The sequence below is a fragment of the Ixodes scapularis genome, unplaced genomic scaffold, assembly GCF_016920785.2.
Source record: "Ixodes scapularis isolate PalLabHiFi unplaced genomic scaffold, ASM1692078v2 PGA_scaffold13__105_contigs__length_92229423, whole genome shotgun sequence".
Classification (NCBI taxonomy): domain Eukaryota; kingdom Metazoa; phylum Arthropoda; class Arachnida; order Ixodida; family Ixodidae; genus Ixodes; species Ixodes scapularis.
The window spans coordinates 80,160,461-80,173,475 of record NW_024609839.1 but is presented as its reverse complement, the minus strand read 5'-3'; the positions used below and the strand labels follow the sequence as shown (position 1 = coordinate 80,173,475).

The 13,015-nt window shown below is 43.7% G+C and overlaps 1 protein-coding gene across 1 annotated transcript in view; it reads left to right on the top strand.

Moving 5' to 3' along the window:
* The first annotated feature begins 1,776 nt into the window (after positions 1–1,776).
* Positions 1,777–13,015, top strand: part of LOC8042799 (chitin deacetylase 1) — a 75,244-nt gene continuing 64,005 nt past the window's right edge. The window contains exon 1 of the mRNA XM_002415787.5: positions 1,777–2,224. Within this exon, the coding sequence (XP_002415832.3) occupies positions 2,128–2,224 (97 nt within the window). The 5' untranslated portion in view covers positions 1,777–2,127. The remainder of the gene's footprint in view (positions 2,225–13,015) is intronic.

Sequence of the window (13,015 nt, the reverse complement as noted above, 5' to 3'; positions counted from 1 at the left end):
TGCTTCAATTTGGTTGGTTTCGGTTTCAACGTGAACGCGGCTATGGTGCTGTTTTACGTTCTTTTTGCGTAATTTTGTGATACGATTATTTTCTTGTAGCACACAACCAATGAAACAGTGGTATTGAGCCACTTTGAGGACGACGAGGTGTATTTGAGCCTAAATCGCGGGCTTTTTTTTACGAACTCTTTTGATGTATCTGATTATGGTCGGTTGCGAAACTCCTGACTGATGTACAGGGAAGATTACCATCGTCTACGGCCGTGCCCGATGACCACCAGTTTCCAGAAAAAGAAACTAATGAAGAGACTAACATGTGAATATGAAGAAGCATATCGACAGCTTGATTAGCAATCTGCTGAATCAGCCAGAACAGATGAAATCGCGAGTTTACTACTCACTGTTTGGTTTTTGTGGGCACCCAACCTTTAGAGAACTTTGCAAACTAAAAACGTATCATGTAATGACGCAGATAATTGATGTAACTAAAAGATTGGTCTCGGCCTCTTAAAAAAAAAAATTCAGTACTTAAGCATGTTTTGACAGGCCGAGTAGGAAGTTTCTTATATTAACAACCCTGCGAAAGTACTCATAAGCAGCATTTCGCGAAAGTGATCCTTGGAAATAAATTAATTTTATATTAACAGTTGCTTACTCAAGATATGATATGTCACAGGCCCGTCAAGTTAAATCTGACATTTGTCTTTCGTAAAATTGGTCAAATAAAATTAAAGGATGCAGAAGGAGAAATACCTGGGAAAGTTTGGCTAAATTGTAGCGCTAGGCAACACTTCACAGACCTGTGTGAACAAATATTTCTTTGTTTGAACAGATTCGCTTCGTAAATTTCGGCGTCGCCAGCCACCAAAAGTAAAGCTCTATTCGCCATCGACAATCCTGGACTCAAGTAATTGTTATGCAAACGGCTTCTCTTTTTTTCTTTGCGTTAAATATTGCGGATTTTAGATACTGGCAAAAAGTAAAACAGCGTACGCAAAAAAAGCGTCGAAATTATTACGCATATCCCGAACCCAAAACACGTTTTCAATTAGCAAATAGAAACGACTTTATATCTTTGTGCACGCTATTCCAAAACTCGCTACTATTGTCGTTGCAGTTTCTTACGCGGGAAGTCTCAACTGGTTATCTAAATATAATCAATAAATCACTTAAATGACTGTCGAAATGGGAGCGAGCACGGTATACAATTTCTTAATCTTTATAAGCAAACCGACCAACCGAATGTCTACGTCGCAAAAAAGGAATGGGAACCTCATACAGATGTAGGAGTGATATAAGGAACAAACAAATCGCCTGATGTTGACGTACCATTACTTCTAGCCTCAGATAAAACACAAGTTAAACGTTCGTTGTCTATCTCCGCCGCGAGTTTCGTCAGATAATCAAAAGAAACAGATTTCGATATATTCTAAATACAAAGAACGATACTTTCAGGAAATACAGATAGTCTCCTTGCGCTGACTATTCTTGACGCCTTCCGATCCTAAATACACGATATAAATATACGCGCTTCTTACTGAAAATGTTCCACCACTATTAGTAAAGCAACCTTAATTGTCATAAGGACCTTTGAACCCTCGTGATGTCTTAGTCGTCGAGTAGACGTATCGGGCTACAGTTTCCGAAGTCAGACAAGAAAGCGCGGCGAAACGCGACGAAAAACACGATTACAACGCATCCGCCAAGGCTCAGTGGGGAGAGCGGAGCAGCAACTTGAAGCAACCTAATGGCTGCCGCGTCACGTGATTCCAAGATGGCAGCGCCCATGCGGAGGAGGATGAAAAGAGTCGCAATAACCGGCGGGCGCAGAACACGAGGCAAAGGGAGAAAACAAGAGGTGAAAGGGGAGGCAGAGAGTGTGAGTAAAGAGAGAGAAAGAGAAGGACAGAGATTGTGGCTTCGAGAAAGAGAGGGAAGAAGTTTCGGGAGAGCGCGAACAAAAAAACCGCTCTCCGCTTTCGGCGTATAAACCGGGCCGCCTTTTCCTCGTGTCAGAGAGAAGAGCTCGACGCGTCCGTCGAATCAGTCGAGAGAGTGTGTGTGCGGGGAGACGGCGACTTTTGTGTGAGAGACATTTTTGCAAACAAAGAAGGCCTTCCGACTGTCATGGTGTTCTCGTCAACGTCAGGGACGCTAAGACTCTCCGTCTTAGCGGTGTTCCTGGTCATGTTGCTGGATGAGCCTTCGACTGCCTCCGTGTTCGGTGAGTTCTTGTCTCGAAATAACTGTCGCGGCGAGCCATTTCCAAATCCCTTAGGCCGCGAGTGACAACGCAAATGCATCACAAAAAAAAAAAAAAAAAGACAGTCGGCAACGATGGACCGAGACGTGTTTCTTCCTTGTGTGACGGTCCTTTACATTGATCCGACATAACCTGCTTGCAGACGTGTTGGAAGCGTACAATTGTTTAAACATGCATCGAACATTCTTGATTCGTGTCCACGGACACTCCTGTCATCATGTCCGCGCAGAAACTCCGTGTCTCCCTGTAGGATATATGGGCAGAGTGACTGCGCGGCTTTGGAACCCATAGTTCCGCATGGACGACAAGTGTACCGATCCATTTTTGTTTCGTCCGGCGACAACTTATAGATGGACCTTTTCCAAATACCGACGGCACCAGGCGGTGGCTGCACGAACTAAAAATCGAGGGAGTGACCTACCTGCGCTACCAATCGATAATGAGAGCTACGCTACCAGTTGCTTCGCTCTCTGAGCAGCGTCGCGTGCCCAACGCGACTTTAAAGAGGGTAATCCGTAGCGTCCACCCAAACGTCGTGTTTTTCTTTCCGTCCACTTTCTTTTTTTGTGTAACACAATTATATATATGCTGCAATTACGTGTTCTACTCGTCGATTTACAGCCTCATTCCGAATTTCCTCGATGTTTTCGTGCCGATTTCCACCGCTTGGCATCGGGCGCTCGCGCGTGCGCAGAACGCTTCTCGGAAAAGGTCCATTTACTTCAACTTCGGACAAACTTCCGCAGTATAACTTGTTCTCAAGCAACTTGTTTTTTGGGGTGGTAGTCGATTATGTTTGATCGTATGAAACTGTTGTTAAGAACGGGAATTTAACCTGAGCATGATAGACTTCGCAAAATACCGTGTTTTTATTACGGGCGATTTTAACCTGCCTGGTGTGAATTGGGACACTGGTATCATAAACTCGTCCAACTCAGAGGTGCGAAGAAAAGCGAATGATTTATCTCAGCTCGTGAACTACTTGGAACTATACCAAAAAAAATTTTCTTGTGAACTACAAAGGCAACGTGTTGGATTTGTTCCTTACAAATGATAACGAATGTGTACTACAACAAGCTAGCGCCCCACTTGTCCCTGTTGACACCTGGCATGTCCCGTTTGAAGTAGATTTGAGTATAGCTGATAACCAAGGTACAGCATGTCCGCAAGCGACTGCTTTTTCTTATGCAAAGGGGAATTACCTGGAGCTTTACGAGTTTCTTGCGAACACAGATTGGTCAGTCATTACATCAGGTAAAGATGACGTAGATAAACAAGTACTAATGCTTAGAGACCTAGTGACATCAGCTATGAAGATGTTCATTCCGGCTTACGTACATGGTGTCACAAATCACTACCCTTTTTGGTTTTCCCACGAATTGAAACATAAAAGGAGGAAAAAGCTACGTTATCACAGACATTACAAGCTGACTAATAATCTGTTCTGGTACGAAAAGTTCAAGTCGGAGCGAGCTTTAGCGAAGCGTCTTTATCGTCGGGACCTCCGAAGCCACACTCAAAGTGTTGAATCAAGCCTAAAGCAAAACCCGCAAAGTCTTTGGAAGTATACCAGGAACTTCTCGAATAAAAAGAAAACGGCACAGAAGATAACACTATCTAACGGTTCGGAACATATCAGCAGTCCGAGCGACGTCTGTCAAGCGTTTGCAGATTTCTTTTCTGGTGTTTTTGATTCCACGGGAAATACGTCTCAAACTTGCACACTGCCAGACCAGGAAAACGCATACTTATCAATTCCCGAGCTCAGCATTGACGACGTTTTTGCGGCGATTCGGGCGTTACCACCTAAGAAATCGACTGGAGCCGACGGAATTCCTTTGTTTATAGTGAAAGGGTGCGGTGACGTGTTAGCTCCGATTTTAACTTTTGTATTTAATCGGTCGTTGAAAGATAGGCTTTTTCCAACTGCATGGAAGTACTCTCTAGTTGTGCCAATATTCAAAGATGGGTCGGCACTAACTGTCACTAATTATCGTCCAATTTCACTGATCTGTTCGTTTGCCAAGGTGTTCGAAAAGACCATGCATTGTCATATCATGCATTTTTTTTCCAGACGTATAAACGTGCAACAACATGGTTTTATGCCAAATCGTTGTGTGGAAACAAACTTAATAGCGTTTATGGAATTTGTGGGTGCCAAACTAGGGTCGAAGCAGCAGGTCGACGCAATTTACTTTGATTTTAAAAAAGCATTTGACCTAGTGAGCCATTCACTGCTAGTTAAGAAACTTGCGTCCTATGGTATCTCCTTACCACTTTGCGAATGGATTCAGAGCTATCTGCATGACAGATGGAATTCTGTTTCATACGGTGGTGCACAATCAACCGCGTACCTCTCCAAATCGGGAGTCCCGCAGGGTTCTAGCCTATCGCCTCTGCTTTTCAACATCTTCGTGAACGATATTTGCTCATGCATAAATCACTCGGAAATGTTACAATTTGCCGATGACGTTAAGCTTTTCCGAGCTATTGTGCACATTTCTGAGTGCAATAAACTACAGCAAGATATTACAGCATTGGCAGACTGGTGCAAGGACAACAAGTTGGTTCTCAACCCTGCTAAAACAAAAGTCATATCTTTTTCGAGAAAACATTTCTTTAACACCTTTGACTACACTTTGAACAAGTGCTCGATTGAGCGCGTCTCAGTTGTACGTGATCTAGGAGTTTTCTTGGACAGTGAATTTAAATTCTCTGATCATGTGGCATACTTGAGCAATACATGTTACCGTACTTTGGGCGCAATTACCAGAATGACTCGAAACTTTAGAGGATATTCTTGCGTTTTGCATTTGTGCCGATCCCTCATCCTGTCTAAACTGGATTTCTCTAGCGTTGTTTGGAATCGTTTAAACCAGACAAACTCGAATGAACTTGAAAATGTACAGAAGAAGTTTGTTCGACTACTTTACGATCGTTATTTTAACAGGCGAATTTATTTCAGCCATGAGCAATTGTTGAAGATTTTAAACCTGCATTGCCTCTCCGAAAGGAGGCAGGCACGAGACTTTTTATTTTTACACAAATGTCTTCACGGTTTCATAGATTGCCCCAAGCTAACCTCATCCGTACTCATTGCTGTACCTGGCAGGTCTCTTCGCTCCCATCGTGTTTTCGGTTCCTCTGATCCAAAAAGCTTAAGACCCATGGAGCGTATCCAGTATAATTTTAACAGGTCAAATGTCGCAAACACGCTCGAAGTAGACATCTTTTTGCGGGAAAGTTTTAGTTTGCGGTCTCTGCTAGTGCTTTTATAATGTGACGCCCTCTTGTATCAGTCTTTTTGGCAAACAGTGTTGTTTTCAACTTTATCCACTTTTCTCATTTACATTTATATTTCACGTTTTTGTTTGTTCAAATTATGTATGCGTTTGCGTGCATCTTTTTTATGCAAAACTGCATGTAGGTGTCAACGGTGCACCCTTATGTAGGCCTATGGGCTGTTTAGGGGCACCGGAAAAGTACAATAAATAAATAAATAACATGATGGCATATGAATCTTGGCCAAACGGTCGCAGTTCCGAAGTTTCCTAGCAGCATTTTCTATTTTCCTCCAATTCCTTTTAACATAGCAGTCTCCATCTTTGTGAGGGCCGACCACTACGAAACAGAATCGAGTGATTCAGTTTCACAGACACAGCATCGTTTCTGCTGTGTCTGTGAGTGATGTGTCTGTGTTGGCCATACGCCAACGCGCATCCCAGGAACGCGGAGAACGGAAGAGCGCGCACAGCGGCCCGGGGGTGGAGACGTTCAAGGGTTGTTTCGCCGTATGATGCAAGAATAGCATCCGCTGGCGCCGGGCACCGAGGACGTGCTCCATGGGGGATGCATGCTCGTGAGAACACGGGACACTCGATGCTTGGAGCGGACCGGAGACAGACGCGCAGCACGCCCTTCTTTCATGTATTTTCTGCAGCCTCATTTTATGAATGTTCACTGACAACATAAGGTTGAACGTAACAGTTTCATAAGCAGAGGTCCGTTGAATATTGATGTACCGAAGAAGTATTGAACACTGAAGTACTCTTGGAAGTTTTTAATAAATATAGAAGAGCATTTCTCAACAATCAGGGTGTGAACACACTCTGCAAGCGCAGCGTTCCATGGCGAGAAATTTCGGTTTCTTAGTGGTAAGGCGGCAGCTCTTGTGATCTATTCTAACGGTTCGTTCTTCTTAGGACTGTATTTTGTAATAAAACGTTAGACTACTCCGTAAATGCCATATGGTAAAAGGAACCAAGCCAAGACTATGAAGAGAATAAAAGTGGCGCCTCTATCGGTCGCTCTTTTTAAGAGTGAATTCGTAATGGGGATCGATCTCTACCTAACGGTCACTGCAACCGCTCTCACGTCATCCGTACTCTCACGTCACATCTTTCACGCTTATACCAACATGGCGCAGGGTTTTCTCCAGAGCAGACCCCTACATCGTGTCGAGTCAGGTTATATAATGGCAGCGTCTGAAATTATATCCCCAAATATGCTGTTTTTATTTGTTTTGTTTTTTCAGCAACGGAACAAAGAAAAAGCATTTATTGATTTGGACCTCGATACCCTCACTGTCCAAATAAGTCCCTCACGAAATCGGGCGTCAACTAAAAGCTACCGCACCAACTATCCGGAGCCGCTACAGTGTCGGCGTGCACTCTGACAATCTATGCGAGGCGCAAGTTCGTCTGCTTGTTTTGCAGGAGTTGCGGTGACGTCAGAAAGATGCCCAGCTCTGATTGGCTCTGATTAAAGGTCTACCCACAATCCTACAATCACAGCCAATCGGAGCTCGGCGTCTTTGTGACGTCACCGCTTGCACTCCTGCAAAACAAGCAGACGAACTTGCGCTCCGCATTGGACACGAACGCTACGTCAGTGTTCGGGGTGGAGACGGTCGAATTCAGTCACAAGCTCTGAGATGGAAGTGATTACCAAATCAATGGATGGACGGTATTGGCTAAACCCTTTGTATGGAGTGGTAGCTTGCGCCACCTAGGTTGGGAATATATATATTCGTCCCCTTTTATTTTATTTTTTTAATTCGCAACCATCAATGTTGCTTGATGGGGTTCTATAAATGAAACATTGCATTGCTTTGTTGTTGTTGTTTTCGCTCGGATATTTGTGTTCTCAGGCGCACGATTAGGCTAACAAAAACAAATCGGTATCCCGAAGCGACTGACCCCGCAGTAGCCGATGATTTTACTTTCGTTCGATGCTATTAGCCCGCCCCTGTAGTCATTTCCTTATAAACGACGCGTGCCGCAAGAGCTGCGGTGAGCCCGCTCGCCCGAGCCAATCTATAGAGGAACGAGATCCACAGCCGCTTTGCATAAATATGCCTGCCCGCGCGCATTGACAGGCATGGGAGTCAGTGCCGAGCCACCGAGTGTCGTGCAATGCTTTTTCCTCGTTTTTCTTGTTGTGCCAATATAGTTTGATACACCGAAATTCGTTATGCAGAGAACGAGTTTGAAAAGCAACGCACCCCATTCGTTCTCCATTTCAATTTTGTAATGTTCTCTCTGATGGGCGTTGCAAAAATAGTTATTTTGAGTGCGACTTTTACGTGCGCACTGCTTTGCGACGCATCCAGGAACTCAATAGTGTTCCTTGCTTCAATCTGTTCACATATTCGAAGGTCCGGACGGATGCAGTCGCGCATGTTTCGGTGGTAATTTGTCTTCAACTTAAAAGAAATCGACAACAAAAAAGTATCTTATTATTTGCTCGACGGGTTTTCTTCGAATACGGTGAAATAAAACCCTGCAAACTAACCACGCGGCTTTTTTTTTTTTTTATGAAAGCGCATTTTATTAGTCTGTGTAACTGAAGCGTGTGTCATGAAAAAGCAGAGAGTGCTGGTATCTTTTCAAAATAAAGAAATCTTTGATCCAAAACATGTGCCACAAATTGAACTGCCTATTTAAAAAAAAAAAAATGGGAAAGGAGTTATTGTTGCGAGAGATGGTGTTTGTGGGTACCGAAAAGGAAATATTGCCAAATTATCGAATCAATTAGTTATTCTTAGCCTAATCAACGCAGCGAATTTTACTGCCCATAAAAACGACTAAGCGAAGCATAACAGGATTAACGACGCATTGCTGGTACGCATGATTACATAATCCAAATCAAATCAAAATCAAATCAGTTTATTTTCACCTTGTACAAAGATGAAGGAGTTGTGGAAAAAAGCTGAAATGTGGCGAACACTCGAAGCAGTGACACAAAACTTTTAGATTTAGCCCCCCCCCCCCCCCCTTTTTTTTTCCAAAAAAATTTTGTCTTTTCTCAGGTTGGTTTACCGTCCCTGTTTTTCTACCAGTATTATTGACCTAAGCTCTATTCGAAGTTGCTACGCCTCCAGCACGCGCAAGTTGGTTCTCCCCAGGCCTTGGCGGCGTGTGCGCCGAATCGCCATCGAAGGTTCGAGCTTGAGGCGGTGCGTCTACGGGGTTCCTAGACTGTCACCAACCATACCTATAGTATTATGGTCGAGGATTAATAATATCCAGCAAGCGCATTAGTGCATATAACACTGCACTCTTACCCTAGCTTTCCGCCTTCTCGGTACGCTAGTTTGAGTGATGGTTAAGCCGCTCTCTAATGATTGTTTCGACCTCATCAGTGCTGTCGCTATTAGTCCTCTTAATATAAAATAAAAGACTAAATACATTTTTGGTGCCTATATATATATATTTTTTTTTTTATTTTATTTTTACCGCCCAGTTGTCGACATAACTGTAGGGCGGTGCATATTTCGCTATGTTTAGTTAGGTACATTACAAAAAAAGGGAATGCTTTATCTACCTAAAATATACATATAATCGTAAGGTTGCAGAGGTACCCGTTAACATCTCTCCCATACGTGATATGTCACCCAATTCCATTCCCTTCCTTCGAAGCAGTTTCAAAGCCCTGGCCCAAGTATATATAGCAACACGAGAAAAGGATCCCACGCACCCTAAAAGCCGGGGTCACGACTAATCACACATCAAACAAAAAAAAAACACCATACCACAAAACGCGGAGTTTCTCCGCGGACAAACTCCGCGGACATGATGACAGATTTATCCGCGGACACGTCTCACGCACTTTGTACATATACTTAACGCCTCAGACAGTATAGACAGTTTTAGGGAACCGTTTTTGCCGGTACGATTTAAGCATGCGCGAGTCTTCTGTGGCAGCGCATGCGCAGTGCGCACCGTGTCGGATGGGCAAAAACGGTTCCCTAAAGCTCTCTACTCCCTGCAGACCGTTTTGTGTAGGACGTATTAGCAGATGGGAGAAACCGGTCGGCCGCAATCTCTCTACGTAGATAGTGGGCGATCGGTTCCCCGACTGTTTCCCGCCGAAAAGTGGATAAACGGAACGTTTCAGATAAGAGTGTGTGGACCCCGGTATAGGGTCACGTGGGACCCAGGCAGTGTTGTAGGCGTTACCGAAACAGGGTAGTGACGAAATGCGTGCCTGGTTAGTTTCAAATAAAAGGAACGCGTTACTCACCTACGTCCCGCAAAAAAAAAAAGAAAAAAACGCGTTACTTTTTCTGATCAAAAGTAACGTGCGTTACTCTCGCGTTACTTTTTATTAATTCATGTTTTACTTTTTTGACGTTAGAGGAATACTACGCTACCGAAAGACTAACGCGTTACCGGTAACTCCGTTACCTGTAGCACGTTACTGGCAACACTTGGCCGGGGTCCTCTGACCCACACAAATATTAGAATTACGAATAATTACTCCACCTTCTCCCGCAGTCGACGAAGAAAGAAAGAAAAAAAAGGCACCTCCACATAAAAAAGTAACCCCGTTAATCCTGTCCTATTACCAGACGGCATTAGCCCAAAGCGACAGGTTCGCGAGGCTCGTCCGAGCACCACTTCCTCTTACAGCGAAGAACCTCGTACAACGAATAACCTCTTACAACGAAGAACGACCGACACGAGCTTCCCAATAACGCAGTCGAGCAAACAGGGACCGCCGAAAAAAAAAAAAAAAGAAAGGAACGAAGTAAATATTAATAAAGACCGCAAAGAGACGTTTGCCTACATTCAGAACCGCATCGCCGAGGCGCCGGCGCGCGTTTTCTTCGTCGACGAAAAAAGTGGGTCCTGCACGAAGCTCGACTTTCGCTTTGGTCGTGGATGTATAAGGTGGCGGTGTACTTTGTATAACGATGCGGAGAAAGTAGTCTGCGTGTTTCATATAACGGATGTGATGGCAAAAAAAAAAAACAAAAAAAAAAACGCCTTTTAATATTTTTTTACGTGTGTTTGTTTCTTACTACTCGCATCGTTCCTTTTGCGTGCGTGATCGTATTTCTGAATCGTCGATGACATTTCGACGGTGGGGAGGTCTTTTTTCATCGTGATGAATCGTTGCAACACTTTACAAGAAGGGAGAAACTATGTGTATTTGGAACGGATGCCATTTGGCGGCCACTGTACACGAAAACGTACACTTTGGAATGGCTGGACCTCCATTTATTGGCGACGAGATGTTTCGATGGCGCCACCTATGGGCAGACAATGCACTAAGTAACCGTACGATGCGATTTTCAGTTATTGGACATCGTTCGTTCGCATCTAGGACAATTGGTAATTGTTCCCTTATTTAAAAAAAAAAAAAAATGCAAGGCGTGCTTGCTTCTCTTTTTTTTTTTTTACTGCATCGCAGCCTTTTAATTTACTTTCGATAAATACCACATTTAAGAGATGCTCAAAAATAAACCTACTGAATACAATTTTCTTCTTAAAGCGTGGCACTTGAAATGTAGCTTTTTTTTTGTCACTAAGCCAACGATTGTGTCGTGGCCCACGGTCGTGGTTCTTAGATTTTTTTATTGTTTACCCTTTCTGGTTCTAATTCTGATGAAACTATGGAGGCTCTCGTAAAAAATTTGATTTGCAGTCACCAAAATGTAAGAGGACATGCGATAATTTCCGTTGTCCACGCGCACACTGCTGCGTTTCATGGCGATACACTTTTTTTTTTTATACATGAACTTTTTTAAAGAATGCAGAAATTCGGCGTAACATTTACAACAATTGTCGGTCATGGTCCAACAAATTGGAGTAATTGGTTCGTATGTTTTTTCGGTGCTTGTATGCTCAGGGTTGATATTGATTGACAGCTCTCACGAAAAAGCATGCCATATTCATTGCACAATTGTTTGGAGGTTCACAGAAGTAAAACAAATACACACGGTCGGAATTCACAGCAAGTGTACGAGGTATTTTTTTTTTCCAAGACCTTATTGTAGATGTTCGAGTTCTCAATTAAAAATGTAATTTCGCACTTTTTTTGTGTGTGTTTTTTGTTGTTGTTCTTTTTTTAGGCAGCGCGAGTAAAGTTTTTGGCACTTCTTTTAGAATTAACGACAGTCAATACAAATAAAAAAGCACATTCCGCTAGCACAAAATGGCGCCATTCAGTCCCGTCTTCTGCGGCGCGCCGTCCATTCGCTTCCTAAATCCTGCACCGTCACGCAGTCGGCGCTTCAAAGAATGTCGCTACTTGTAGGAACCTCCTATCCAGGGACTTTAAGCGCGACGGGTCATTTTTGCGCTTCTCGCTTCGTGATTGGTTCTTCGTCGTTCTGATCGCCGAGAGCCGCAATTTCATTGGCCGAGGAGCCACAAGGTTCTCGGGACGCGCCACGCCTTGTATTTCTTAGACTCTCAGTAAATGGTCTTGCGGCAGTCGGTTTTCGTATAGAGAAAACCGAAAATGACCAACAAAGTAATGTGGTGGTTATGAGCTTCAGCTACTCCCGTACAATTCATGCTTTGTATACGACATGCAGATGGCAAACACGTCAGCTTACGGAGCAGGAGCATATGCACGCGTAAAGCTGTGGGTTACGTAACTTTTGCCAGACGCAGCATTTTACAACTTACGATGTGTCATAATGAACGAAAGACAAGGTTATGTCACCCCCCCCCCCCCCCCCCCACCCCCACCGGAATGAAAATCCTAAGTAAAACGGCAGGCCGCAAGAAAGACAAGTGTTACTATACGTGAAGTGTGACTACAAGCGACGTGACAGTAAACGGAGTCGACTAGACAAAAACAAGCGAAAGTGACCTCTGCACCCGACCTTAAAAACTCGCCGCTGGTCAGGCCGAACTGGCTCTCGCTCGCTTGTCGGGTTCACATTTCAACAACGCCGGATGATAGCTTTCCTTTTTTCATTTTTTTTTTGCTACTTACTAGCTATAAATAAAAGTTAAATGGGAAGGGAAATGGAGCATACACGTATTTCAATGTGGCACAATATTATTTTTTTGCTGTTTTCTTAATCTCGTTTTCAAAAAAAAAAAAAAAAAAGTCCTCCCCCACCGCTTTGGAATTTGGTTTCGCGTCGATGGAGTTCAGAGGCCGAGGAGGATACAACCTTAGAAAGTCACGTCCGTTTATTGAGTACACGTGGCGGCGGCTTCGAGACAAGCTGCGACTTCATAGCTGCGTTGTTACTATACGCGAATGAATATCATGGACGACGGCAGAAATGGGTGCTGGAAATTAGGGTCGGCGGTGAAAAAACTATTGCTTGTTTCTGAAGTACCGTTAAAAAGCGTGCAGCACGGAGCCCGACAATTCGGCACAAATATAATCTTGAGCAGAGAACGTAGAACCTCGGATACAACATATTTTTATCATCAAACTTTTTTTTAAATAATTATAGACGCACACGTACGCTGCACACTTAAATGGTTCGATGAACAGCAA